The sequence below is a fragment of the Galeopterus variegatus genome, unplaced genomic scaffold (assembly GCF_000696425.1).
Source record: "Galeopterus variegatus unplaced genomic scaffold, G_variegatus-3.0.2 Scaffold872, whole genome shotgun sequence".
Taxonomy (NCBI): domain Eukaryota; kingdom Metazoa; phylum Chordata; class Mammalia; order Dermoptera; family Cynocephalidae; genus Galeopterus; species Galeopterus variegatus.
Genome location: NW_007726983.1, coordinates 99433 through 126053, shown reverse-complemented (window position 1 = coordinate 126053; position 26621 = coordinate 99433). Strand labels below are relative to the sequence as shown.

At 52.7% G+C, this 26621-nt stretch overlaps 1 protein-coding gene across 4 annotated transcripts; it reads left to right on the top strand.

Annotated features, from left to right (window-relative positions):
- Positions 1–361: 361 nt before the first annotated feature.
- On the top strand, positions 362–25912 carry IKBKE (inhibitor of kappa light polypeptide gene enhancer in B-cells, kinase epsilon). 4 transcript variants are annotated; one of them, XM_008573073.1, is made up of 22 exons: positions 362–809; positions 1301–1390; positions 2961–3079; positions 3807–3947; positions 4327–4456; positions 5439–5620; positions 6009–6169; positions 7264–7374; positions 7695–7874; positions 8442–8638; positions 9409–9473; positions 9561–9652; positions 9791–9877; positions 13819–13894; positions 14015–14127; positions 16054–16130; positions 19409–19448; positions 20347–20448; positions 21807–21903; positions 22698–22810; positions 23071–23142; positions 25122–25912. In XM_008573073.1, exons 3-22 carry the CDS (start codon positions 2993–2995, stop codon positions 25153–25155), a joined length of 2157 nt encoding a protein of 718 aa, XP_008571295.1. In that variant the 5' UTR covers positions 362–809; positions 1301–1390; positions 2961–2992; the 3' UTR covers positions 25156–25912. The 4 variants fall into 4 exon arrangements, with proteins under 4 accessions (XP_008571295.1, XP_008571297.1, XP_008571298.1 ...); XM_008573075.1 differs by lacking the exon at positions 2961–3079; XM_008573076.1 differs by lacking the exons at positions 22698–22810; positions 25122–25912 and having other exon boundaries at positions 23071–23143.
- Positions 25913–26621: the final 709 nt, after the last annotated feature.

Below are 26621 nucleotides of genomic sequence, written 5' to 3'. Positions count from 1 at the left end.
CTTAAATATTTCCAAATATATTGTTCCGTGTCATCCATACAACCCATGGAGAAAATGTTACTGTCCTCGTATTGTGGATGAGAAGCTAGCTGGGAGGGTGTGTGCAGTGCTCAGGGTACACTGGAGGGCATCACCTGGGTTCTGGGGGCTTGCTCTGGGGCCTCTTTGGGCTCACTGACTGGGAAGGTAAGTCACATCCAACTTCTCCTAGGAGTGGCTGGGCATAGGTCCTGGACCTCCCTGGGGCTCCTGGGTGTGAGAACTTGGTCTTTCCAGGCAGCTTTCCACTTGTTAACTTGCCCAACCTGCTCTGTGGACTCTAGGCAGAGCCCTGAACTTCCCTGCTCCAGTGAATTGCGGGAGATGCCAAAACAGCACCCAGAGGCCTGCCACAGCCACCTAGGCTTCAGTTCCTGGCCTCTTTGTGGCTCAGACTCTGGTCCTATTGCCTCCTCTTGGGAACTCAGAGCATCTTCTTTCTCCTTCCTGCTGGGTTACCCAAGGCAGCCGAGCTGCCTCTGTCTCTTTAAGAGAGAAAGAGAGAGAGCAAGAGAACGAAATCAGGAAGTGTGAGAGAGCTAGGGCTCTGTGCTGAGCTGGGTGTCCCGCTGGCAGGGAGGCAGGGAGGAAACCCACCAGTCCCAGCTCCTGGTGTGACACAGGCCATTTCAGCTGGCCCTGCCTGTGGGTCTCAGGGGCCTATGGCCAGCAGCATGCTATGAGCACTCCCCATGAATGACAGCAAGCCCTGAAAGCCCTGGGGGTGCCACCCAGTCCCACAAGCCTGCATCCTCTGCAGCTGAGATGTGGTGAGTTGCAGCGTCCGTGGGGAAGGGGGGAGTGGGGGGTGCGGGTGGTCAGCAGCAGCTCTCCCGGCCCAGTGCCCCTCCCTGTGTCTCTCTGTGCCTGTTGGGGGCTGGGTGGTGTCCTGTGCTCCATCACTGGTGGGCACTCTTGGAAAGGACTGCTTGGAGGCCAGTGAGAGTCAGCAGGGGGGGCTGTGGCCACCATCTCCCGGGCTCTGCTTCCCAATGCCTTCCAAAGCCAGCCAGTGTTCAGCTTCTGGTGCCTGCCTCACCTCTCCTGGGGTCTTTCTCCCTGGCCTGAGCCCCAGGAATGGGAGTGGCCAGGAAAGTCTCCCGGAATGGCTGGGGAATAGGGCTGGAAACCCCCCCAGCCCTGTGAGGGAGGGTAACAAACAGGAAAGGGTTAAAGGGCTGGAGCCAGTGGCCTTTGAGGAAGGCTGAGATCAAACAACACCAAGGGGCACCTCTCATCCACCCTCCTCCTTCCGGTGTAGCTCAGCTCCTGAACTTGCCACAGACAGAAAGCATAACACACGCTCGCCAGGGGGAGTCTTTGCCTGAGTCAGTGCCGCTCAGAACGTGGGGTAAGTGCATTTGGTCACAGCTGACCCTCAGGAGGGGAGGAGGTGGTGGGTGGGTCCACTGGCTCACAGGCTTCACCATCCACCTGCTTATTTATCCAACCACTCACTGAAGGCTACTGAGTTCTTCTGTGCCCCAGGTGCTGGGGTTGGGGTGTGGGGGCTGCAGAGGATGCAGAGGTAAGCCAGGTGAGCCAGATGTGCCACAAGCAGAGTTCCTCGGCACAGAAGCCAGGGACATGGCACCCGGCTCGGCTCTGCCCTCTGCAACACACTACCCATTATCCCGGGGTCTTCAGCTGTGCCTAGCCCCAGTACCAGGGTCCTTGGCCTTGATTTTAGTGTGCTCTGCCATGGCCACACACCCCCAGGCCCACAGGTGACTCCATCAGCCTCAGGGGGAAAAACTGGACCAACTCATTCATAATATTGTCTTCTGGAAGCCTCTTGGTATCTCAGTTGCTTCTGCCAAATGCAAATGCTAATACATTGTCTGAAACTAGGAACTGACCACTCATCTCTTCATGCGCCCTCTGGCTCTAGGAACAGACGTTCTCAAGTGTTTGTATTTTCAAAAAAGATTACAGAGGGAAAAGTTTCAAAGCTAAGAAACATGACTCCAGGTGTGGCAACCCTCAGTTTGAGAATTTATAAGGTATTAGAACAGGAAGAGGCCCTTGTCCAGTCCTGCCTTATTTGAAAGTGTTTAGGGGACAGTGGCCCTTCCAATCCTCTTGCCCCAAAAGTCATGCCAAAGAGTCCAGTCCTGGCCTTATTTTTTAGAGAGACATTGACCTTAACTTCTGAGGCTACACATTCTGGAGCCAATTGCTTTAGAAGAACCAAGCTTTGGAGGGCAGAGGTTGTGGCAAAGATGAGAAATGGAGTTGTAGAGGGTTTCAGATCCTCCCCAAGGCTCCTTAACCTTTAAATTTGATGCCTCTTGCCTCCGTCACCCCTGCTCAACCCCCCACACCCGCCCTCTGCAGCAGCCCTGTTCCTCTCTGTAGCAGTGCTGACCTGGCCGTGCTGGCTGTCTGGCCAGCAGCTGTCAGCTCACAGCAGCAGGAAGTGGTGGGCCTTGGGGGGAGGGAGCTCCAGGCTCATTTTGCAATCCTGGAGATTTGTGGTCGTGTGGCTGATGCTGCCTGACCTGGGGCCCTTCCTCCTGCACTGTTCTGCTTCCTGGGACAATCCCAGGCCTGGATGCCAAAGCCCTGGAATTCTCAGTGCCTGGGAGAGGTGGGAGAGAAAAGAAGGTTGTTCCTGCAGAATGGCCTGTCTGGGCAGGGGGCTAGAGGGGACCTGGGGAATGAGGACAGGCAGAAGGCCCTACGGGTGGACCAGGCACAGGCTGTTGCTGTGGACTAGTGGGGACTTCTTTATGTCACGCTTCTTTTGGGGGAAGTTACTTATCCTTTCTGTTCTTCACACTTCCCCTGCTCCCTTGCCTGTGGAATGGCTACAGGGAGCCCTTCATGGGGTGGTCTTGGGGCATAGCTATTGGTCAGGCCACCAGTGTCCATCAGGTCACGGATGGAATCCTGGAACCCCCAGCATGTTCTTTTTCTAGGTGGAAGGTGGCCAGCCACCCCTGGGTAGGAGATGCAGAGCACAGTCAATTACCTGTGGCACACGGACGACCTGCTGGGGCAGGGAGCCACTGCCAGTGTGTACAAGGCCCGCAACAAGGTAGGGAGCAACCCTGGCTGGGCCCTGCCCAGCCCAGCCATTGGGCTTCTCACACCCAGGCAGCAGGCACGATCAGCCCCAGTGGGCACCAAGGGTAGCATGTGGCCAGGCAGGGGCCTCTGGACTTTGCTCTGCACAATTTGGGGAGGGAAGACACTGTGGGTTTGAGCAGAGGTGTGGGGAGCTTAAAAAGGGCTCCTTGGGATGATGCGTCTATCAGGCACGAGTTGGGACAAGAGAAAGATGAAGTCACAAAGCAAATATCCAAGGGAGGTAACAGCAAATGGCATCTAGGAACAGCAGAGGGGGAAGTACAACTTGTTTGGATTTATCCTGTGTTTATGGCAGAGCCGTATTAGAATATATGAGATGATACTTCATTATCTCATCCTTAAGAGTTGGAGCCACACAGACTAGATTGCGATCCCAGCTCTGCTGCTCACATCAGGGAGTGCGAGCTGCCATTATAGTTACTGTCAGTAGCAAAAGCAATAGGAACAACAAGCCACTTCCTGCAGGATATTAGCTGTTCCAAGCCCTCGTCACCTCGCAGTGTTGGACCATCTGCCCCTGAGTAGGGGAAGGAGCTGAGGGTGGGAGCCCCCATCCCTTCAGGCTGTCTGCTCAGCTCTGGTGTTGGGCTGGCATGAGAGGGTGGCAGCTTCCCGGCAGGGGTGAGACTTGTATTATCTGGTGCTGTCTGCCATCCCTCAATCCCCCACGACAGAAATCTGGGGAGCTGGTTGCCGTGAAGGTCTTCAACACCGCCAGCTACATGCGACCCCGCGAAGTGCAGATGAGGGAGTTTGAGGTCCTGCGGAAGCTGAACCACCAGAACATCATCAAGCTGTTTGCGGTGGAGGAGACGGTGGGTCCTGTGCTTGATCACAGCAGACAGTCTTGTCCTTGACCTTCACAGTCTGCGTCACACAACAGAGACTTGGTCACATGCTCATCGGTGGGTCAGAAAGAGCAGGCAAACTGTAGAGGGGTGTAAAGAAGGCAGGGGGTGTGAGGGCAGCGTATGGGCAAGGAATGATGGGATCAGTGCCAAATCAGAGAGGGCTTCCTGGAAGAGGTGACCTTGGATTCCCATAGACGGGACCAGTGCAAGACCAAGGAGGGAAGGCCAGGCCGGAAGCTGTGACCTAGAGAATGGGGGCTTTTGGCTCTAGGCTGGGCCACTTCTTCTGGATGGGCAAGGAGAGGTGTCACCCTCCCCAAGCCTCCCTCTGTCTCGCCTGCAGGGGAGCAGCCGGCAGAAGGTGCTGGTGATGGAGTACTGCTCCAGCGGGAGTCTGCTCAGCGTGCTCGAGAGCCCTGAGAATGCCTTCGGACTGCCCGAGGAGGAGTTCTTGGTGGTGCTGCGCTGCGTGGGTGAGCCGTCCCTGTCCCCACCTCCCTCTCGGACCAGCAACTGGCCCAGCCCTCAGTGTTAGGCAAAGTCCCAGAGGTATGTGACATTTCTGAAACAGACATTCAGAAACTAAGAGGCTCTCCGTTCACAGGCCTGGGACAGACACTGACATGAAGGACTCAGGTGTCTGATTCCTGCTGGTCATTTAGCTTAAGACTCCAATTTAAAAATAAAATTTAAAAAAGATTGGATACCAGTGTTCATAGCAGCATTATTCACAATAGACAAAAGGTAGAAACAGCCTAAATGTGTACACCAAAGCGGTATGTCCATACAATGGAATATTACTCAGCCTTGAAAGGAAGGAAATTCTGACACATGCTCCAGCCTGGATGAAACTTTAAGACACTAAGCTGAGAGAAATGAGCCGGACATAAGAGGACAAACATGGTGTGATTCTACTCATATGAGGTCCCTAGGGTAGCCGGATTCATAGACACCAAAAGGAAAGTGGTGGCTGCCAAGGGCTAGCCGAGGGGGAGTAATTGTTTAATGGATATGGAGTTTCAGTCTGAGAAGATGAGAAAGTTCTGGAGATGGATAAAGGGGATGATTCCGAGACAGTGTTAATGCACTTAACGCCACTGAACTGTACACTTAAAATGGTTAAGATGCTAAATGTTGTTATGCATATTTTACCACAATTAAATAAATAAATAATAAATAAATACTAAAAGGGGGGGGGCAGAGCCACTCTTGTGGAGGCAGAGCCGCCACTCTTTTCAGTTTCTTAGAGAATCCAGATGGAACCTCGATACCGTGGTACCCTTCAGACTCCCTCCTTCACCCCGTGCCCGGCTCTGTCCTGTTTCCCTGAGGTCCTGTCACCCGTGGGAACTCCCAGTCAATTTGGACCCAGGGCCAGCCTTCCCATCAAGGTGAGCCTCAGTCACGAGACTGTCCCTGGCCAGGGTCAGCCAGCAGCCCTCTGTGTGTCCCCAGTGGCCGGCATGAACCACCTGCGGGAGAACGGCATTGTCCACCGCGACATCAAGCCGGGGAACATCATGCGCCTGGTGGGGGAGGCGGGACAGAGCATCTACAAGCTGACGGACTTCGGCGCGGCCCGGGAGCTGGGTGATGATGAGCAGTTCGTCTCGGTCTACGGGACTGAGGAATACCTGGTGAGAGGGACGCTGGGGACCCGCCACCCCGAGCCACAGCCCCTGTGAGAGGATCAGGCCCACCCCCTGCACCCAAACCAGGAGAATTCATTCTGTTTTCTGAGATGGCAAAGGCAAAGGCCACCCTGCCAAGGCCACCTTTGTGCAGCTAAGTCCTTGATCTGATACTTGTGGAGGATGGGATGCACCTGTCACCAGCTTCCCCACGGCAGAGGGTGGACAGAGAGAAATGCTCCGGGTAGGCGAGGGCAACGCCCATTTTGAAGATGACAAAGGAGATGGATTCTGCATGGTTCTGTTTTCACCTGAAGGTGGAAGAGGGTCTGGCGAGTAGGGGCTCAGGCCTTGTCCCCCCGCCTCCATGGCTGCCCTGTGGTTGTCTCCACAGCACCCTGACGTGTATGAGCGGGCGGTGCTTCGCAAGCCCCAGCAGAAGGCGTTTGGGGTGACCGTGGATCTCTGGAGCATTGGGGTGACGCTGTACCATGCGGCCACCGGCAGCCTGCCCTTCGTCCCCTTTGGTGGGCCACGGCGCAACAAGGAGATCATGTAGGTGGCCACGCGGTAGGGAGTGAGGGCGGACAACTGGCCGATCTCCCTCTGGCCCCTGCTTGTCTCCCATTCACCCACAAACTTTGTGGTCATCCTCTGGCCCGCCCTGTACCCAGGCTCCTTTCAGATCCTTTGTTAACCAGTCAGGCAAACAAGAAACTGAGCCCTGCCAGTGGCTCGGTGGGAGACTGCTAACACTCCCTCATCGTCGTGCAGTGCTTCACTTCATTTATTTATTTAATTCTATTTTTTTTATTTTAACATTCACTTGTACATCTTTGTGGGGTACAGTGTGTGGTTTCGATACGTGCACATACTGCACAATGAGTCACTTAGGGCAGAGAGCATAGTTTTGTACTGGTCCGTCCACCACGGTGCTTTGCTTTAACCCTCTGCGCATTACTGTCTCTGCATCCCAGCCGAGCATCAAAAAGCCACTTGCCCAAGGTTGCAGAGCCTGCCAGGGGCAGAAGTAGGGCAAGAATCCAGCCTCCTGATCCCAGGTCCAAAAAGGTCTTTCCCTGGTTTCCAGAAGTAGCTGGAAAACAGTGGCTGCTCCCACTGAGTGCGCCACCCACAACAAGATTTGAGCTGGATTAGTAGGAAGGTCCATGCACTCACCCTCGGCCCAGGGGTCAGGCCATGTGGAACGTGCACTAGGTTTAGGCGAAGGGACAGGGACTGGCATGGACAGGGTTGTCGGGGAAGGCCAAGCTTTGAATAATTAAAAAGTAAAGAGCAGGAGAGGACATTGGGGGCCAGGCACAGCATGGGCAAAGGTGTGGAGTGGGCCAGGCTGTGGGGTGTAGGGAGGGGGTGGAAGCAGTGGACAGTGGAAACAAAGAGCTCAGGACCCCTGGTTCTGTTTCCACTCTGTCTCTGTCCACTATAAGAGGGGGGTGGGGGTGGGGGGTATCAAGGCAAGGTGGTCTTGTCAGCTGAAAGCCAGGACTCTCAAATTCCATTTTTCAAGCTACCCCAGAGTGGCTGGGTGACTCGAACCAGTCCTCTGAGCCCCCCATGAAGAGTGTGTCACCCCTTGAAGTATGACGGGCTGGGGGTCCCACTAACCTGGCCTTGCCTCACTCCAGGTACCGGATCACCACAGAGAAGCCGGCTGGAGCCATTGCAGGGACTCAGAGGCGGGAGAATGGGTCTCTGGAGTGGAGCTACACTCTCCCTGTCACCTGCCGACTATCACTGTGAGTGGGACCCTGGTGGGGGGGATGAACACAGACAGTTGGCTGGGCGTCCCTTCTCTGTGCTGAGTCAAGGCTTCTGGGGCCCGTTCCAGCGGGGCCCTGTGCAGCTGTGGGCTCGGGCACACCACTCTCCCCTGTGGCCTCTGTTTTCCCATCTGTATGCTGGGACAAGTTCTTCCAGCAATTCCTCCCCAGCCCACCCTGCTCACCACCTTGGTTCGAGCCCTTCAGAACGTTCTCATGGAATGTCCCTATGACCTACTTAAGGAGGATAAGCCAGGGTCCCAGCCCCTGACAGTCCTTATGTCCTGGGAGGGCAGGGGGCTGCAGAGCCAGCTGGTGCCCATCCTGGCTAACATCCTGGAGGTAGAGCAGGCAAAGTGCTGGGGCTTCGACCAGTTCTTTGCGGAGACCAGTGACATCCTGCAGCGAGTGGTCGTCCACGTCTTCTCCCTGTCCCAGGCAGTCCTGTACCATGTCTACATCCATGCCCACAACACGTAAGTGGGGACGAGGGAGGGGAGGCACACGAGAACCTTCTCTACCCAAGCAGATGTGTGTGTCCAAAGCAACATCTCCCAAAGCGTGTTCTACAGAGTGTTTATATGTGAAAGCTTCTGGATTTAAACTTAGCGTGGAAAAGTAAGAGTGCCACAAGATTGAACAGATTTCCTTGCTTGTATTCAGAGATTCAGCACCCTTTATAATGCTAATGTGCATGTGTTGCTACATTTCCTAAAATCATTGCTCATAGAACCCTTTATTCCTGGAGTACTGTATAGCACTAGGTGAGTTTTAGTGGGAGTGTGGCAGAAAGGGGCAAAGGCAGAGGCTGGGTGTCAGGACTCCTGGGTTCTGTTCCCACTCTGTCTCCATCCACTATAAGGCATGAAATCTACCCTTTGTCTCTCTACACTTGATGAGAGAGAAAACCACCCCAGTCCCTCCCTCTGAAAACCTGAGCCTTCTCCATGGGCCAGGTCTTGACTGGGGTCACCCTGACCCTGCATCCTGCCTGCTGACCCTTCCTACCCTCCCCTGTCCTCCGTGTCCCCTGCTGTGTCTAGGATAGCCATCTTCCTGGAGGCCGTCTATGAGCAGACCAAGGTGGCCCCCCGGCACCAGGAGTACCTCTTTGAGGGTCACCTCTGTGTCCTTGAGCCCAACCTGTCAGCACAGCACATCACCCACACGACCGCAAGCAGCCCCCTGACCCTGTTCAGCGTGGCCAGTGAGACCCCCAGGGGGCTGGCCTTCAGGGACCGTGAGTAGGACCACCCAGGCTGGATCTGTTCTCCTCTTCCCACTCTCCTGTGAGAGGCAGGGTTCACAGTCCAGGGCATTGATTAATTTTCTTTGTGGGTGTTTCTTTGGGCCCACAGGGTACAGAAGGCAGATGTGGGTTCTCATTTTTCTGCCTGTTCCTCTGAGATGCTATATGACTTGGGCTGGTGGCTTTACCTCCTCAAGCTTCCCAGTGTCCTCAGAGCTGTGAAAGAAACTCCAATTGAAACAAGGAGTTTTGGATTTAATGTGCTGTCCACAATCTCTGTGACTGGTGGGGAAGGCTCAGGCAGTTTGTGTTCAAGGAAGAAGAGTCCAGCTGCTGGAAAAAAGGGAAGATGGTCAAGAGTCCAGAGCTCTAACAAAAATGTCATTTTTCCAAGTTCTAACAAAAATATCATTCCTTCTCATTTGAATGATGCCAATTTCATCCTTTCTCTCTGAGGCTGGAAGGGGAATTAGCCTTGAAAGTAAGGGCAAGAGGGAGCTTTTAGTCCATTTTCTGGCTGAGATGGGTCCTAAGCATGAGATGTAGTTCTCTGGTGTGGCCACAAGGTGACAGTAAGGGACCACAATTGCATTCAAGGTGTGGAAGGTGGGGGCCTGGGTGAGTTGGGAAGCTTGAGGTGGGAGGTTGGCAGTGAGGGGTGAGTGTGAGCTGGGAATAGGAAAAAAAAAAAAAAAAAAGAGAGCTCAGAGTTGATCCAGAACCATACATGCAGGCCCCTCAGACAGGGTCTTTGTCTACAGCTGCTCTGGATGTCCCCAAGTTCGTCCCCAAAGTGGACCTACAGGCAGATTACAACACAGTCAAGGTGAGGGTCAGCCCCCATGTGGCAGGGAGGGGGGTGGTACAGGAGAAAGGGGTGTGAGACCTGACTCTGCCCACCCGTGTGTTTCAGGGTGTGTTGGGCGCCAGCTACCAGGCCCTGTGGCTGGCACGGGCCCTGCTGCATGGACAGGAGCTGATGCTCCGAGGGCTGCACTGGGTTGTGTGAGTACCCGTGAGGGCTGGGGGCAGAGGGGAGGCAGGCCACCCAGACCTTCTGCACCACCCTAGGGCCATGCCTGTGTGAGTGGTGCCCTCAGTCCCCTGATCGAGGTGGCCCTGACTCAGGCTCCCCTTGGGCAGGGAGGTGCTTCAGACCACCTGTAGGCGGACTCTGGAGGTCACACGGACAGCCCTCCTTTTCCTCAGCAGCAGCCTGAGAACCGAGAGGTGGGTGTCCTGCCCAGGCCAGCTGGGACCCATCAGCCCTTCTCTTTCCGTCTGTTCCTCACCCCTGATACTTCTGGCAATGTGCCTCGCCTTCCCCCACCCAGAGCTCCTGCCTTCCCTGCCCTGCTAGAATAGACAGGCCACTCCTACCCTATCTCTCATCCCCCCACTGCACGAAATGACTGCATGTGCCCCCCACAGCCCCTTACTTTGTGGGGAGGGAAACCATGGGAGAACTGCCTCTCCTAGTACTCTTCCCTGCCCTGCTAGAATAGACAGGCCACTCCTACCCTATCTCTCATCCCCCCACTGCACCAAATGACTGCATGTTCCCCCCCACAGCCCCTTACTTTGTGGGGAGGGAAACCATGGGAGAACTGCCTCTCCTAGTACTAAGGCAGGCTCCCTGCCCCAGGAAGGGGCCTCTGTCCCACCAGGCCCTTCTCTGGATAATTTAGAATACTCACCCTGCGTCAAGCCCCAGAGCAGAACTTGAGGGGGAGGACTTGCACCCACACACCATCCCTGGACATGACAAGGTCTGGAGACCCAGGCGGTCTCATCTCTCATGTCCGTTCTCCTGCCTCCTCTGGGTCTTCACCCTGTCGTTGCTTTCTTAGGGTTCCCCGCTCCAGTCCTTGGAGCCCGCTGCCTCCTCTGGGTCTTCACCCTGTCCTTGCTTTCTTAGGGTTCCCTGCTCCAGTCCTTGGAGCCCATCCCTCCTCCCTGTCTTGGGCTAATTAGGGGTGATGGGTTGGAAAAAGAGGGAGACTGGGGAGGAGGAAGCCAATCTGAAGGCTCTGGGGATGAGGAACATGGGAGGATTCCCTTGGCCAGAGCACCATAGAGAAGGGGGCACAGCCACCCGAATCCTGGAAGGCATAGGGCCATGGTAGCGCTGAGAAATGGGAGCTGTACAGCCACTGTCACCTGGTGGGGGGGGGGGGTGTTGGTGAGGTTTGCTGAAGCCACAGTCATGATGGCAAATATCCCTGGGGGAAGTCAGAGAGGGGTGGAGGTGGGGGTGGGGAGTGGAGCAAAGGATGCATGGAGGTCCTGGAGGGTCCAGTTAGAGGGTGGCTGGACTCCAGTGAAATGACCTTTAGGGAGCTGTCATAGGTTCTTGATCAGGAAAGTGATGTGTAGAGAAAGCCTTTGGGGTGTCTGTCTTCCTGCTGGTCCTGGACTGACAGGCGTGCGGGGGAGCAGCACACTGGCCAGGTTTGGAGTCCTGTGTCTGCTGGCTGCCATTTTCCTATTCTGGCTCCCAGGCCTCCTCCGAGGCATGTGGTGTGTCTGGAGACCTTGGGGTCAGGCAACAGCCTGCTTCAAAGCATATTTCAGCCTCCCATCTAGGAGGAAGATGGAGAGCAGAAGGAGCCCGAGCAGGGATTCAGAGGGCCAGGGGCAGACTCTTCACTCACTCAGAGTGTGACCCCAGGCGGTCTCATCCCTCATGTCCGTTCTCCTGCCTCCTCTGGGTCTTCACCCTGTCCTTGCTTTCTTAGGGTTCCCTGCTCCAGTCCTTGGAGCCCATCCCTCCTCCCTGTCTTGGGCTAATTAGGGGTGATGGGTTGGAAAAAGAGGGAGACTGGGGAGGAGGAAGCCAATCTGAAGGCTCTGGGGATGAGGAACATGGGAGGATTCCCTTGGCCAGAGCACCATAGAGAAGGGGGCACAGCCGCCCGAATCCTGGAAGGCATAGGGCCATGGTAGCGCTGAGAAATGGGAGCTGTACAGCCACTGTCACCTTTCCCTACCTAGGCCTCTGTGTCCTCATTTTCAAAATGAGAAGATTGAATGATCTCTGAGACCTCCCAGCTGCAACATTTTGCAATCCCCCCGCTCCACTTTTTTTTTTTTAACATATTCAGACCATAGTTTCTTCTAAGGTCTGAAGCCACTAGCTCCTCCACAGTGACATCTGAGATATTTTAATGAGCTGAATGTCATGTTTGAAGAAGCCTGAGCACCTGGCACCAAGTGGCCTTCCGTGGCCCAGCCTAGTTATTCGGCTCTTCCCCTTGGCAGAGCAGCCTCGCCTTTGTCCCAGCGCTTCCTGGTCCTCCTTGGCAGCCACTGCTAGCTGGAGGCACTGTCCAGGCCACCAGGACTGGCTCTGGGAATCCTAGGGCTTCCCCCACCCCACCCCAAAAAAGTGAGTGTTCATATAAATGTGCTCCCTAGTCAAGCCCTTTATCATGGAGGTCCCGTTTGATCCCCGCAACATCTCATAAGGTAATAGGAAGACAATTTGTCTCCCCGATTTATAGAAGAACCTGAGGCCTGGAGAGCTAAAGTGACTAACCCAAGATCATGCAGATAGCAAGTGTGGCCACTGGGGCTAGGACTTGAACGATGTCTCCTGACTCCCTGTTCAGCTGGATTGGGTCAGCCTCATCTTCTTCTGCCACAATGTGTTCCATGCCCTAAAATCTATTTGTACATTCAGTCATTCATTCAGCAATCATGTAGTGAGTAACTGCTCTGTGCTAAACACTTCACTGGGCACTGGGGAGATATAAGCAGCAAAGCTGACAACATCCCTGCCCTCGGGAGCTGCCAGCTCGTTCCCAATCCTCTCTTGGCTCACTCCTCATCCCTCCCCTGCCCCTCCATTCCCAAGTCAAAAATATATGGAGCTCTTTTTTCTTAATTGTTATGGTTATTTTAACAAGCATATGCTAACGGTAGAAAGTTAGAAAATATAGACAAGCAAAAGTAAGAAAATAAAATTACTATATCCTACCACCCAGACATAGGTTATTAGATCTTAGTAATATATCTCCTTCTAGATAGATGCCTCTTTTTTTTTTTTCTCTTACATCATGTTCATGTAACCAGCTTCTAGGTAGTTTTCTACTATATAATATGTAGAAGTGTATATATGAATGAGATTATTCTGTATTGGCTGTTTTATAACCTGCTTTTCTCAGCTGATGAGCTTCCCCTTCCATGTCAATGCGTTTTCATCATGTCTAGTACCCATCCATATTCAAGTTTTCTTTCTTATCTCCCAAATTTACTATTATGGCTAGTTTTGTCCAAACCAGAATCCAGCCCAAGACCACACTTTATCGGGTTGTTATGTTCCTTAAATCTATTTTAATCTAGCACAAACTGCCCTCCCCCCCTGTTTTTCCTGCTACTGGCTTCTTGCAGGGACGACATCCATTGTCGCACCTTCTGGACTCATCTGGTGCTTTCCCTTGATGCTGTTCGGCTGTTCTTCTTTCCCAGCATTTCCTGTAAACTGGGAGCTCTAATGTCTGGGTTGATTCAAGTGAAATATTTTTTGCTAGAATACATTGTAGGTGATACCAGATACTTCATATTGACATACCACTGGATAGTGACAGCCTCACTCCTCTACTGCACAGTTACAAAAAGAACCAGTGTGGTGTTACTTTGTCACCATTCAAATGCCCACTCCTTAATCATTCATTGTTGATTTTAGCAACATGCCCAAGTGAATAGGTTCACTGGGAGCAGTAGGGTGCTAATGCCGCGTCCTAGCACATTATTGGCTAGTAGTCTACAAAAAACAACTTTTCCCTCATCAGTAAGCTATTGGTTTCCACAAAATACAGTTTCTGCTGGAAAGGAACATAATTTGCTCCCTTTGGTTGCAAATTTTTCTCATAAGGAGTTTATTAATAGCTACATTGCATCATGGCTCTTGAATTTTCATAGATTTGAGGTGATTCTGTCCACTTCAATCTTTATTCTTTGCAATACCAAACAATGCCACGACTTTGGTGAGTAGGACCCTCTTCAAGTTGGTTCATCTGTTCCAAACACAAAACTCCCCAGAAATCCCATGCACCAGCAAGACTGTCTCAAAGATGCCACCCTCAGCATGTGGTTACAGAGGTCTCTGCCTCCCACCGCAGCCGCCTCTGAAGCTCCCAAATGTAGACTTTCTCCTCCCTTCCCTCGAGGTCCAGCAGTGTGGCTGGGATGCCTGAGATCCGGGAACTGCAGAGAGCAGTGGAGCTGAGGTCCAGGCTGCGGACTGTGAGTGAGGCTGGGGGCTGGGGCTGGTCAGGAGCCCAGCTGAGGAGCCAGTGGTCCAGCCAGGCTGCCCACCAGATCCCCGAGCTGAGGACCCATAGGGTCTGCCCTTTTGCCCCACAGTTGGCTGAGGTCCTCTCCAGATGTTCCCAAAATATCACAGAGACCCAGATGAGCCTGAGCAATCTGAGCTCCGAGCTGGTGAAGAACCGGGATCAGGTACATGAGGACAGAAGGTCTGTGGGATTTTCCTTCTTTGTGGGGTGGGGGCAGGGGGCCGTGCAACTCAAAAGGTCCAGTAGCCTTTTAGAAGTCAGTCTGCTTTATCCCTTCTCTTGGCAAAGGTGCGAGGGCATGTGGGAGGAGGTAGGGAAGTTGGGGATCCAGGAATGAGCACAACCCCTCCCCAGACCAGCCCGAAGGAGAAAGGATCTGGGGTCTTGCCCCATCTGGGAGTTTGAAGAACAAGTTAGGAGTCTTAGCAGGTGCAGTAGTTCTGAATAAAAGAATAGTTTAGTTCACTTTCTCTGTGTCAAGCCCTTGGACAGGTCCTCTCACTTATAGCATCTCACTGAATCCTCAAAACAATAATATGCTACTATAATGCCCATTTTATAGGTGAGAAGCTCATTCAGTGGGGTTAATTTGCCCCGAGTCACAGCCAGTAAATGGCAAATGGCAGAGGTAGGGCTTGAGGTCAGGTCTGCCCACCTCCACAGCCTACACCAGGCAGGGATTCACAACCTTTAAAAACCCCAGTCTGCCTTTTAACAAATATGAAGTGCCCACCCACCCCACGGTCTGTGTGCAGAGCCGCTGCCTCCCCCGCCCTGCTCTGACCAGGGGGTGGATGATGCCACGGGAAGCCCCCCCAGTTCCCCTCAGGACCTACCACAATCAGGGCCCGTGCAGATCCATAATCCCATGGCTTCGATTCTAAATTCAAAAAGCTCTGAAAACCATTTTTTCTTTTGTTTTGTCTGCAAAACCTGGCCTAAACTGACATGAGACTCTTTACAGTGTTTATTTATCCCACTTTGGGTGAATATTCTTATGATTCTCTGAAGACATGTGTGTATTTGATGAGGGTGTGCTGCCGCAGACCCTGCTAGGGGTATTCCATGATATCTCATATGTGTGCTGAAATCCCTCTCTGCAGTCTGAAGACAATTCTGAACTCAGAACACATTTAGCCCCAAACCTTTTGAACGGACTATGGATCTGAGGTCCTATCCCAGCTACCTCATCCTCCATGCCTATGTTCTCAGGAGAGCAAGCTCTGAGGCTGGCAGAGCCCTGGGAATAAGCTTTTGCCCTGCCCAGAGTCCAGATCCAGAAACAGCTGAGATGGGGTTGCATGGAGGTGCTTTGGGGAGGAAGTGGAGATAAATAGGCGTGAGGGTGAGGAAGAACTCCCCACACACACCCAGCACCTCGAACAAAGAGTTCGTGTCTACCCCAAAAAGGGGAAAGAAGAAACAATAATGGCCTTAAACTTCAAGCTGAGAACGTCCTTGAGAGGTCATCTCCTGGATTCCCCTGCCTCCAGGAAGAACCGGGGACACTGATTCATTCTTGTTTTAAACAATAATTGTTGATTCATCATTGATCTTAAGTTCCTTTTATGTGCCAGGCATTGGATACATACCAAGAAGGGATTCCCTTCTGCCCTTTCCAGGTGCCTAGAGGAGGGACTTCTGCTGCACTCCATCCCTAGCTATCACTGCCAGGCTGTCTCCAGTTTTGGGGTCCTAGGTTCCTTCCAGAGCCTTTTCTCTCAAGCCTTCTCGTATAGCAAATGCTACTTTCCTCTTGCCCATGCTGCTTGGCTTCTTCTGTGTGTTTGTGCATGCGTGCGTGCGTGCGTGCGTGCGTGTGTGTGTGTGTTGTGTGTGTGTGTGAGAGAGAGAGAGAGAGAGAGAGAGAGAGAGAGAGAGAATGCATATGAGAGATGGCTGGCTGCCTCCTAAGTATTTCAAATAAGCTTAGAGACGGGGCAGTCACCCCTCTCCCATACTGGCCCTCCAGAACTGTGGCAATGAGGCTCCCCCTGCAGGGAGGTAGCTGCTCCCCTACACCCACCGCCATCCCACCCCCTCCTTCGCCCTTTACTTCGTACTGTTTAACCCTTCCGACGCCTGGTCCCTGTCTTCTGCCCACAGCATCCAGCAGATTCAGTGTTGTTTGGACAAGATGAACCTCATCTACAAACAGTTCAAGAAATCTAGGATGAGGCCAGGTGAGCGTGGGGGACTCCTGGTGCTGTCTCCTCCCTGCCTGCTTCCTTCCTTCCCTCTAGTCATTTATTAATACTCCATCTGGTGTTGCTGGAGGCCACTGAGTGGACCCGCCATGTGGAGCCAGGGTGCAGTCGGTCTACAGCGGGGTCCTGCTTGCAAGCTGCCTGCAGGCCAGTAAGGGACATGAAGCCTTTACACCCATCTCCACTGCCACACAAGAGCCTTAGGTGACATGGCTGGGGGACGTAGTGTGCTAGAGCCTGGGTGCTATAGAAGAGGAAACCCTAGAAAGAAAACCCTCACTTGGCAGGGTACTTTACAGTTTAATGAGTATTTCCTTATCTATTATGTCTTTGGGGCACTGAGATAGCCAGAATTTCCAGAAAAGGGGGATCAGGAGAAATCCCATTTCAAGTCACTAGGCCAGGCATTTTGGCTGCCTTAACTACTAACCCTCACAAAGACCCTCTGGGCAGGGGCAGCCCATTTACAGGCTCAGGATGGGAAACTGCTTGCCCGAGGTGACTGCTACCGTGAGACAGGGCAAGGGTTGAACCCAGGGGAGGGCTAGTGATGGGGTTTGTGGGGAGCCAGTAGGGGGGCCCAGTTGACTCTTGGGGTTGGAAAGCTAACCCACCAGGGACCCACCCTTTCTCTTTCTTCCCATGCCCCACACTTTTCCTGATCTGTAGACTGAAGGTCATGGAGCAAGGGTTGAACCCAGGGGAGGGCTAGTGATGGGGTTTGTGGGGAGCCAGTAGGGGGGCCCCGTTGACTCTTGGGGTTGGAAAGCTAACCCACCAGGGACCCACCCTTTCTCTTTCTTCCCATGCCCCACACATTTCCTGATCTGTAGACTGAAGGTCATGGACTTGATTGCCAAATTCTCTTCTATCCTTGGAATTATCTAAAAAGCACTATCCAAGGTCTGGCCAGTTCACTTCATTAGAGCATGGTGTTGATAACATGAAGGTCAAGGGTTCAGATCCCCTTACTGGCCAGCTGCCAAAAAATAAAAACAGAAAGTGGTAGAAATAATGCAGGAGAAATTGTGGCCTCTCAAGGACCTTCTCCATTGAAAGGTATTTGGAAAATTTGTAATATTTTTGAAATTAAAGAGAAAATCAGGGTGGGCAGTTAAATCAAAAGAACCAGAATAGCATGTTCTTGAGTGGGATTCATGTTTAATTGGTGGCATTACATTTTGTCACTTTTATTTATAATGTATCGTAGGTCATAATGGTTTAACTAATGAAATTTAATGTTTTTTCATAAAATAAACAAATAAATAAATAAAAAGCACAGTCCGATAGAAATATAATGCCAGCCACATGTCATTTTAAGTTTTCTAGTGGCCAAATTTTTAAAAATAGGATGAAACAGGTGAAATTAATTTTAATATATTTTATTCAACCCAATATATCCAAAATGTCATTTCAGCATGTAATCAATTATTAATTATTAAGGAGGTATTTTATAGTCACTTCTTTTGTGCTAAGTCTTCCAAAGTATTCCACTTAACAAAGTGAAATATAGTCTTACCAAAACAATCAAGCTATATAATGGGAAACAAATATTTCATACTGCATCAGTTTTAAACTTTAAATTAATTGAGTTAATTAAATTAAAATAAGACTTCAGTTCCTCAGCTGCAGTAGCCACAATCTGAGGGCTCAGGAGCCACATGAGTCTGGCAGCCACTGTAGTGGACACACAGATCTGAAAGATAATCCGCTGTCCTTGGGAGCCTCAATCCTGCCTCTGAGCCTGGCCCTGGAGGGTGTGGGGAGAGACCACAGGAGATGGAGAAAGCAGGACTCCTGTTCCTTGGGGCTCAGCAAGGCTGGCCTTGTATCCAGTTGGCCACCTTTGCTGTGATTTCAGGAGAACCTCAGAGGCTTCCCTCCCCCATGGCTGGAATTCCATAACCCTGTAATCTAAACTTCCGAGCACTTGCCTTGTGCTGGGTGCCATTGTCAGGGTTAAGAGCATGTTCTTACGTTATTTAATGCTCATAAAAACTGTAGGCATGATTATCCTCCCCATTTTATAGATGAGGAAACTGAGACACAGAAAGGTTAAGTATCCCGAACAATCTAGATCCAACTGTTTTTAACTGCTCCATTTTACAGCCTCAAAAGAATTTTATTTCTCTTGGTCTGCAAGATGAAGTAAGTCAGGCACAGAAAGACAAATACCACATGATATCACTCATATGTGGAATCTAAAGAAAAAAAGTGGTTCTCGTAGAAGTAAAGAGTAGAACCACGATAGCCAGAGTCCAGGGTGGATGGGGGAGAAGAAGCGGTGGACTAATGGGTACAAAACTATGCTGTCTATCCTATGCGAATCACCGTGCAGTATATGTGTGTACTGAAACAATACACTATATGCACAAATATGCACAAGTAGATGTAAAAAAAAAAAGAACCCTTAACTGCTAACACCCAGAATATTGAAAGATACCATTTTAAAAATGCTCAGTAGTTTTCAGGGCCCTCTCTCACTTGATCCACATGTGTGGATCATGTGATAGACAGGGAAGCAGGCTCAGTCAAGCAAAATCACTTGCCTACGGCCGCCTGCTGACAGGAGGCAGGGCTGGAACTTGGCCCAGATCTCCTGGACTTCACAAGTGCCCTCAGCCGGCTGAGTGCAGGGCCCAGGAAGGGGATCCTGCTGTTAGGGGAGCGGATTGGGGGGCGGGGCCACAGGTGAACCCGCATCATTTCACCTTGGAGCTGCCACGACCCTGAAGGCCCGTTCCCTCAAAGCCCAGGAGGGGGCAGCATCTCCCCAGTGCGTGAGCGCTGGCGCCCTTCAGCCCTTCTGGCAAAAGTGGCTTGTGCAGAGGGGGAGGAAACAGGGTTTTAACTTTAAATCAATTGAATTAATTCATTAATTTAGATCATCTGGCTGCGCCTGCAGCATGAATATTCAGGAGGGATAGGGCCAGCAGCTGGAGGCATCGGTCACTCTGGGAGGGGCAAGCATCGGTCTCATCCAGCACTTGCCACTGAAGCGCTCCCCAGTTCAGCTGTCCTGGCCCTGCGCTGCAGGCTGCATTCCTCTGGAGCCCCAAGCAGTTTCTCTGCAGCTTCTTTAGGCCCCTCCTCGTCATCACCAATGCCTGGGTGCTTGTTCCACTCCTCTGCCCTGCCTGGCTCCACTGGGCTGTGAGCACCCCCTGGTGAAACAGGGCCCCCGCTGGGCTGTTGTCATTTTTGTAACTGTCCCCTGGTCCTTATGTGATGTCATTCCTGTCTGTTTCCTTCAGGGCTCGGCTACAACGAGGAGCAGATTCACAAGCTGGACAAGTGAGTGGCCTGCCCACCAGCAGATGGGTGAGCAGGGGGGTGGGTGTCTCCAGGGCAGAGTGACACCCCCTGCCAGACAAGAAGTGGTGAAGGGCTCTGATGCCAGACTGTGACTGGGCAGGAGCCACAGGGGGTAACTACAAGTATATCCAGGGCAGGTTATCGGGGCCAGGGGAGAGGAGATTGCAGAGCCGAGTCTGGGGGAGGCTTCTCAGAAACAATCTTGATGTAACTGGATTTGCTTCTGGTGCAGACAAGATTGTAGGATTTCCTTCCCTAATTGTCCTCACTGATGACCGCTTAGCACTCCCCGCTTCCGGCCTCTGCCAAAGCCTACCTGTGCTCCTCTGTGTCCCAGCTTCTGGTGCAGACAAGATTGTAGGATTTCCTTCCCTAATTGTCCTCACTGATGACCGCTTACCACTCCCCGCTTCCGGCCTCTGCCAAAGCCTACCTGTGCTCCTCTGTGTCCCAGACTCTCACTTCAGGACCTCCCAGGAGGCCCTCCCTGATTTAATAGTTATTTGGAGATTCACTCCCCTGGTTCTGCATCCACCCAGGAAGCCCTGTGCACACATGCACACACACACACACCCTTTCCATAACTGTCTCTTCTTCCCTTCCCTCTGGGGACCAAGCTTGAGATTGTGTGTGTTCTCCAGGGACCAATTGTCCTTTTCCCGGGTCTCCCTGTTCATGTGTGTGCTTTGCTGACCTCTCTGGCCTTTGCAACCCAAGTATGTGACCTTTGTCTTCTCCTTCCTCAGAGACATGGCCCTGCTGAAGGTCCAGGGGTTGGGCGCTGATGACAAGGTGGTCATGGAGACCAAAAGACGCTAGCCTTGTGTGCAAGCGGCTACAGTTTCTCATCTCTGCCTGGGTTTCTCTGTTTTCCTAGGGTGAATTTTAGCCATCTAGCCAAGAGGCTCCTGCAGGTATTCCAGGAGGAGTGTGTGCAGAAGTATCAGGCATCCCTGATCACACATGGCAAATGGATGAGGTAACAGTCCCTCCTGAGCTCATGGATCCCAGGGCCTGGCATGGCCCTCCCTGGCTTCAGAGGACCCTGGGCTTCGCAGAGCCCTGGTGGAGAGGGAGAAGTTAGTGAAGGAATGTGGTTTCTGTGCCTTTGCGGACCAGGCAGCCTGCAGGTGATCTCCATGCAGTAGCTTATTCAGCCCCATGGCACCTCCCCTATGCGATAGCTGTCATGATCCCATTTCACAGATAAGGAATCTGAGGCTGAGAAAACAGGTCTCTTCCTCAGTATCACAGGGCTAGCAGTCCCCAGACTAGTACGAGTATATAGGCACATCTGCCTCTAAAATTGGGGTTCTTTCCACTGTCCCAGCTGGTTGTGTTGGGAAACCTCCTCTTTGAGGAGAAAACAAGGTCCCTCTGGGATAAGGACAGGTGGCAGTGGCCCTTAGGTACAACCCTCTCTCACACCACTCCCTGCGGTAGTTTTGAGTTCTCCCTTCTCAGACAAGCCTCTCCCTCCTTCCCCTGCCAGCGTGAACATTTACCCTCCTCCTGAAAGGAGGAGACGGTTTCCCAGTTGCTTCCCATGCGCTGCCAGGTTCTGAGATGGCCCGTGTGACCTGTGGACTTGTTATGGGGCTGAGACCCGGCACTCACCCACCCTCCTATCAGAATACCAAGGCCTGCTCCCCCATCCCCAGCCCACCTCAAATTCTGATTTAATTGATTCTGATTTAATTAACATGGCTGGGGGGGGGGTCAGCATATTAAGAGCTCCTCCAGGTGATCCTAACGTGCAGGCAGAGTTGAGAGCCAACCGCTGGTTTAAGGGATCTGGGCTTGGAGAGAATGTTCGCTCACTCCCAGCACTGAGGGGGGGGGGGGTGTCAGCATATTAAGAGCTCCTCCAGGTGATCCTAACGTGCAGGCAGAGTTGAGAGCCAACCGCTGGTTTAAGGGATCTGGGCTTGGAGAGAATGTTCGCTCACTCCCAGCACTGAGAGAGAGAAGAGAACTCATGCAAGAGTCCTGACCTTGATTTGCTCTGGAAATGGGAGCATGGACAGGTCCCCATAGGAAGTGCCCTGGTGTGGGCTGTCCTCTGCCTCTCTGGAGCCCCACCTGTCTCTGCACTCACCCTAACCGCTTGTGTGACCTGGCCCCAGCCACAGGCATGTTGTCAGCACTCCCCGTGTGGTTGCGATGGGTCCCTCCCCAGCCTCCTCAGCAGTGGTCATTGAAGGGCAGAGGCAGTGAGGGAGGCCAGTGCTGGGGCCCCTTCTGCGTCTGTGTGGTCACCCGAGGACAGCCAGGTGGGCCCTGGGAAGAGTGAGCCAAGCCCTGCTCTAGCTCTAATTCCTTTTCTGCTCTCTCCAGGGAGGTGCACGAGACCAGGAACCACCTGCGCTTAGTGGGCTGCTCTGTGGCTGCCTGCAACACAGAAGCCCAGGGAGCCCAGGAGGGCCTCAGCAAGGTGCGATTCTCAGGGGCACCCAGGGCTGCTGAGGGAGACATTCTCATGCCTTTAGTGGAGGGAGTATTCGGGCTATTCCCCTGCCTCAGGGCAGAGATGCTTTGACCAAGTCTGAGCACTTAGGTGTGGATTGGAGGTTTTTTACCCACAAATGTGCCCTGCGGTGGGGATGGAGGAAGACTGGAAGGCACTTCCTGGTGATATCAGACTGAAGGTCACTGCAAGGGACTCCAGGATGTGAGGACATCTTCATGGTCCTGTGCAGCCTGGGAGGCTCCAAGGCCACTCCTGAGAAAGGTGATGCGAAATCTCCTTGGTTTTCTGATCTGCAAAGAGACCAGCACACAGGCAGTTCTGAGAAGCCGTCTACCTTGCCGAAAGAAATGGAGAAGGGCTGCTGCTTCTCGGAGAGAAGAGCCATGCAGGGATCCTTCTCTCCTCTCTGGTGCACAGCGCACGCAGCAGCCCTGTGCTTCCAGAGATCGGCTGCCCCGACCCCCTCTCTGCAGCTGGTGGCTCACACTGTGTCATGAGAGGTTTACTTTAGACACAAAGGAGAACTTGGCAGTCTGGATCATTCGGTTGAAGCACAGATGAATGAAGGGGGTTGTGCCAGCTGCACTCTCAGGATGAGAAGGAGGGCTGGTGGGAAAGGCTAGAGAACTCTGGGCACTGTGGGGATGCAGGCTGGGGGCAGTTTTGCTGCCCTCTTCTTCCCCTTCTTCAGCATGTTCCCTGCCCAGCCACACGTAAGCTGGCTCATCCCTTCTGACTAAAGCGTGGCTTCTCTTCAGATCCTTGACCAGCTATCTCACCAGCTTCTTCAGGACAGTACAGAGGGGGCACAGGCCTCACCAACCTCCATAGCTCCTTATCCCAGCCCTGCACCGAAAGACCTGGTTCTCCAGTAAGTGCTGGAGAGGGAGGTGTGTGTGTGTGTGTGTGTGTGTGTGTGTGTGTGTGTGTGTGAGTAAGGGGATGGTTGCATGGGGGAAGGGTGCTGAGGTTATGGCCTGGGGGTTTCACCTCATGCCAGGCTTAAGAGGCTGGACTAAAGAGGCTGCCTCGTGGGGCTGTAGAGGAGGGCGGACCCTCCCTGGGAAGGGGTCTGTGCAGTCCGACTTCAGCCTCACCTCGGCCCCCCTCTCTTGCCTCTGGCTTGGACAGCATGCAAGAGCTCTGCGAGGAGATGAAGTTGCTGGCATTTGACCTCCAGGACAACAACCGCATCATCGAACGGTAGGAGCTCCCACGGTGTGCAAGCAAGGGCTGGTCTTCACGCTGCCCTCGCCTTGGGGTGCAGAGTCCCCATGCCTGCCCATGCAGGTTTAAGGACACATGTCCATTTCCTGTACAGCCACATTAGAACTGAGGCCTTGTCCACAAGTGAGCCACCATCCTGAGAGGTTTGGGTTTCACTCACAGTCTTTAAAATGCAAGCCTCAGTGTCACCAGCAAGATGGGAACTTGGAGGCACATGGATGTGTGTACCTGTGTCCAGCTCCACATTGACTGTGGACTCTGTGCTTGAGGCTTTCCCCAGACCCTCTCCTTTAATCCTCACAACCAGCCTTAGAGGGGATGCTGTTTTCATCTCCATGTCCTTCCCCAGGGAGCCAAAGCATAGATGGCTTGGCTTCATTGCCCAAGGCCTGTGTTTCTCCAGCCTTGTGGGACTCCATTCCTCCTGCGATGCTCCTGGAGCGCTTGGCTTCATTGCCCAAGGCCTGTGTTTCTCCAGCCTTGTGGGACTCCATTCCTCCTGCGGATGCTCCTGGAGCCAGACCCAGGCTGCAGACCCAGCCTTAGACTTTGGACCATCTCCTGAGTAGATTTCCTTCCAGGTGGGGGGCAGTGAAGAGGGCAATGTGGGAATGCAGCAGGGCTCAGACTTTTGGATTTTGTGCACCAGTAAAATTCACAAAAGAAAACTGGAGAACAACAGAGTTGCCAACTGCTCATATAACCAAGTAAGCACATTTGAAAGGGTAAAAACCCTGCCATCTAGTAGTCCCACTTCATGAAGCACATTTCAACACCAAAGAGATCATCTCAGAATAGAGGCTGGTCCTTGTGGCTGTGAAGGTCAGAGGGCCTATTCACACACGTGTACACGCGTGTGGCACCTCCCACATCCTCCTCGTCACCCTTGTCTATCACTTCCCCATCTGGGAACCAGTGGCAGGTGGAAAGTGTCAGCAGAGATACCAACAGGATGTGAATCCTGACTCTGCTCCTTACCAACTCTGTGACCCTGCGAGGTTTGCTCAGCTTGAGCTTTGGTCCCCTCCCCTGTAAAATAGGAATAATAATTCCAACCTCACAGTGTTAACAGGGATTAAATAAGATGAGATATGTGAGGTTCCTGGGGGTGACTGCGAGGTTTGCTCAGCTTGAGCTTTGGTCCCCTCCCCTGTAAAATAGGAATAATAATTCCGACCTCACAGTGTTAACAGGGATTAAATAAGATGAGATATGTGAGGTTCCTGGGGGTGGGGGGGGCGTGGAGGGAAGGACTCATTTTATGTTAATTGTTCCCCAGGGGTCACATCAGTCTGGGACATTAGAATTGGGGCCAGTAGGTAGAGAAACAGGAGCACAGCTGTGGTTTGTCCCTAGAGCTTTAGAGGGTTCTTAGGTAGGAGAGAGGCATCTCCTCCCTGTTGCATTCCAGCAAGAGAGGATCCGGCCTCTTACATACCCGCAAAGAGGAGATTCAACAGCTTCTTGGAAAGACTTTCCAAAACATCCCTCCTGGGTAGGAAGTTCTAATTTTAGTGCTGACATAAATTTTTCTTGGTATAATATATAGTCTATTTGTAGATAGCTCAAAACTTCAGTAAATTTTCATTTCCTTATTCAGAGCTGTAGCCAAAGAGCCAAATAAAACAATTTGAACTCCTTTCCCCTCTTCCTAAACCTTGGCTCACACTGGAATCACCAGGGGAGCTTTGAAAAGTACAAATGCCTGGGTTGTGCCCTGGAGATTCTGGGGGTGGCCTGGGGTTAGGGGTTTTTATAAGCTTCCTAGGTTATTCCAATGTGCAGTCAGAGATGAGACCCATTTGGTTCCTGTTGGGGGACATGGGTGCTACAAGAGGAGAGCTGAGGACTTCAGTGGCTTGGTGCTCCTGAAAGTTGATTGTGCTGGGCCCTGGGGTGTGGTCTGCAGGCTTCCCCAACAGGTGAGTGAAGCTTACCTGTGCCTTTTGTTGCAGGTTAGGTAGAGTCCCATCGGCTCCTGATGTCTGAGCTCTGTGGGGTGCTTGAGGCATCCTGAACCATTACAGTGAAACACTGCTCTCCTGCACTGTGGGACCCAACCCAGGATGAGATCTGGTCCCATCTCATCAGCCTACCTCCCTCCTGGCCAGTGGCCAGGAAATGTCACTAGCATTACCGTCCACCACCTTTCCCCCTGAGAAGCAGCACAGCTGGGACTGGGGCACCAGGCCATCCCTGCCAGGACCCACAGGAAAAAGTATGACAGTCACCGCCTGGGCTGACCCTTGTTTCTATCCAGGCTCAGGTACAGCTCTTCTAACCCTGGCCCATATGGCCAAACCTGGCTGGGCCATGGTTAGAAGAGGCTTCCATAGGCCCTCCCACCCCCTTTGGTTTACAGGACTTCACTCCCCAGGAAACAGGACAGGAGGCCTTCTGGGGTTCCCCCAGGATGCTGGGTCTAACGACCTAATCTGTCTTCCTTCCTTTTAAAGTGTTTCACATTGAACATAGCTCTCTCCCCTCTCCTGTGATGTCTGAGGGTCGCCACACTCAGCCCCCAGCAACACACAGCCTCATTTCCTTCTACTCTTGGTCTGGCTAAGCCTCAGGTTGAGAAAACAGGTGGCTGAGGCCAGGTGCCAGTGCTGTGGGGCCCCTCTCTCTCTCCTGCCAAGGCACCGCCTGGTCCTGGGATGCCCCCCAGCCAGCATCAACAGCAGCCACGCCAGCTAGCACAGGCCTGTGCCTTCAATAAATGGAATAAACATGGCCTTCTTTTCTATTTCTGGTGGCTCTCTCTGGCTGTGTCTGTGAGGCAGGGAAGACTATCAGCTGCACGTGCTTGATAACCAAGCAGGGGCTGGTCGAGATCTGAGAGAAGTATTGGGAAACAGAGGTGGGGCCGGTCATTTCCTGATTCCTGCTTTTCCCCTAAATGGGCCCCAATTTCAGGGAAGAGCCCAAGGAAGACAGCCTGCTGCTGAGAAGGCTCAGCTTCCCTTTCCTTCCATTTTCCTGCCCTGTCATTTGGGGAGCTTGTGTAAGGCACCTGGAACTTGGAGAGAAAGGAGATCTGTCTTTTTTTTTTAACCTCAAACCCATCATCTAAGCGCCTGCTGCTTTCCCCCTCCTCACCACTGTTCAAAACCTAGGCTGTCTCCTAAACACTGGGTTTGAGTACTGCTATGGGTCGTTTTAAACGTTCCCTCATTTTGTCTAGAAGCTGGAGTAGTACCTGGGTAGGGCATTCAGATTTGTGCAGACAGCTTGCAAATTTGATCTTTTCCCTGCAATACCTCCAGCTTTGCCTGAACCAGAGCAACCTACCCGGCTAGCCTGGCAGGTGGAGGAAGGGGCAGGGGAACACAGTCAGGTAGGAGAGGGAGATGAGTAGAAAGCCCCCCTGTGTTCTCTGAGGCATGAAGACAACCTTATGCTTGACCTCAAATATCCCCAGAGATCCTTCCTGCCCATCCGCATCCTCAGAGGCT

Excerpts from the sequence above, each read along its gene's own strand:
- IKBKE (XM_008573073.1), top strand. The coding sequence starts at position 2,993 with ATGCAGAGCACAGTCAATTACCTGTGGCACACGGACGACCTGCTGGGG. Across the intron at positions 3,948-4,326 it reads TGTTTGCGGTGGAGGAGACG|GGGAGCAGCCGGCAGAAGGT; the intron begins GTGGGTCCTGTG and ends TCTCGCCTGCAG. Across the intron at positions 9,653-9,790 it reads CGAGGGCTGCACTGGGTTGT|GGAGGTGCTTCAGACCACCT; the intron begins GTGAGTACCCGT and ends CCCCTTGGGCAG.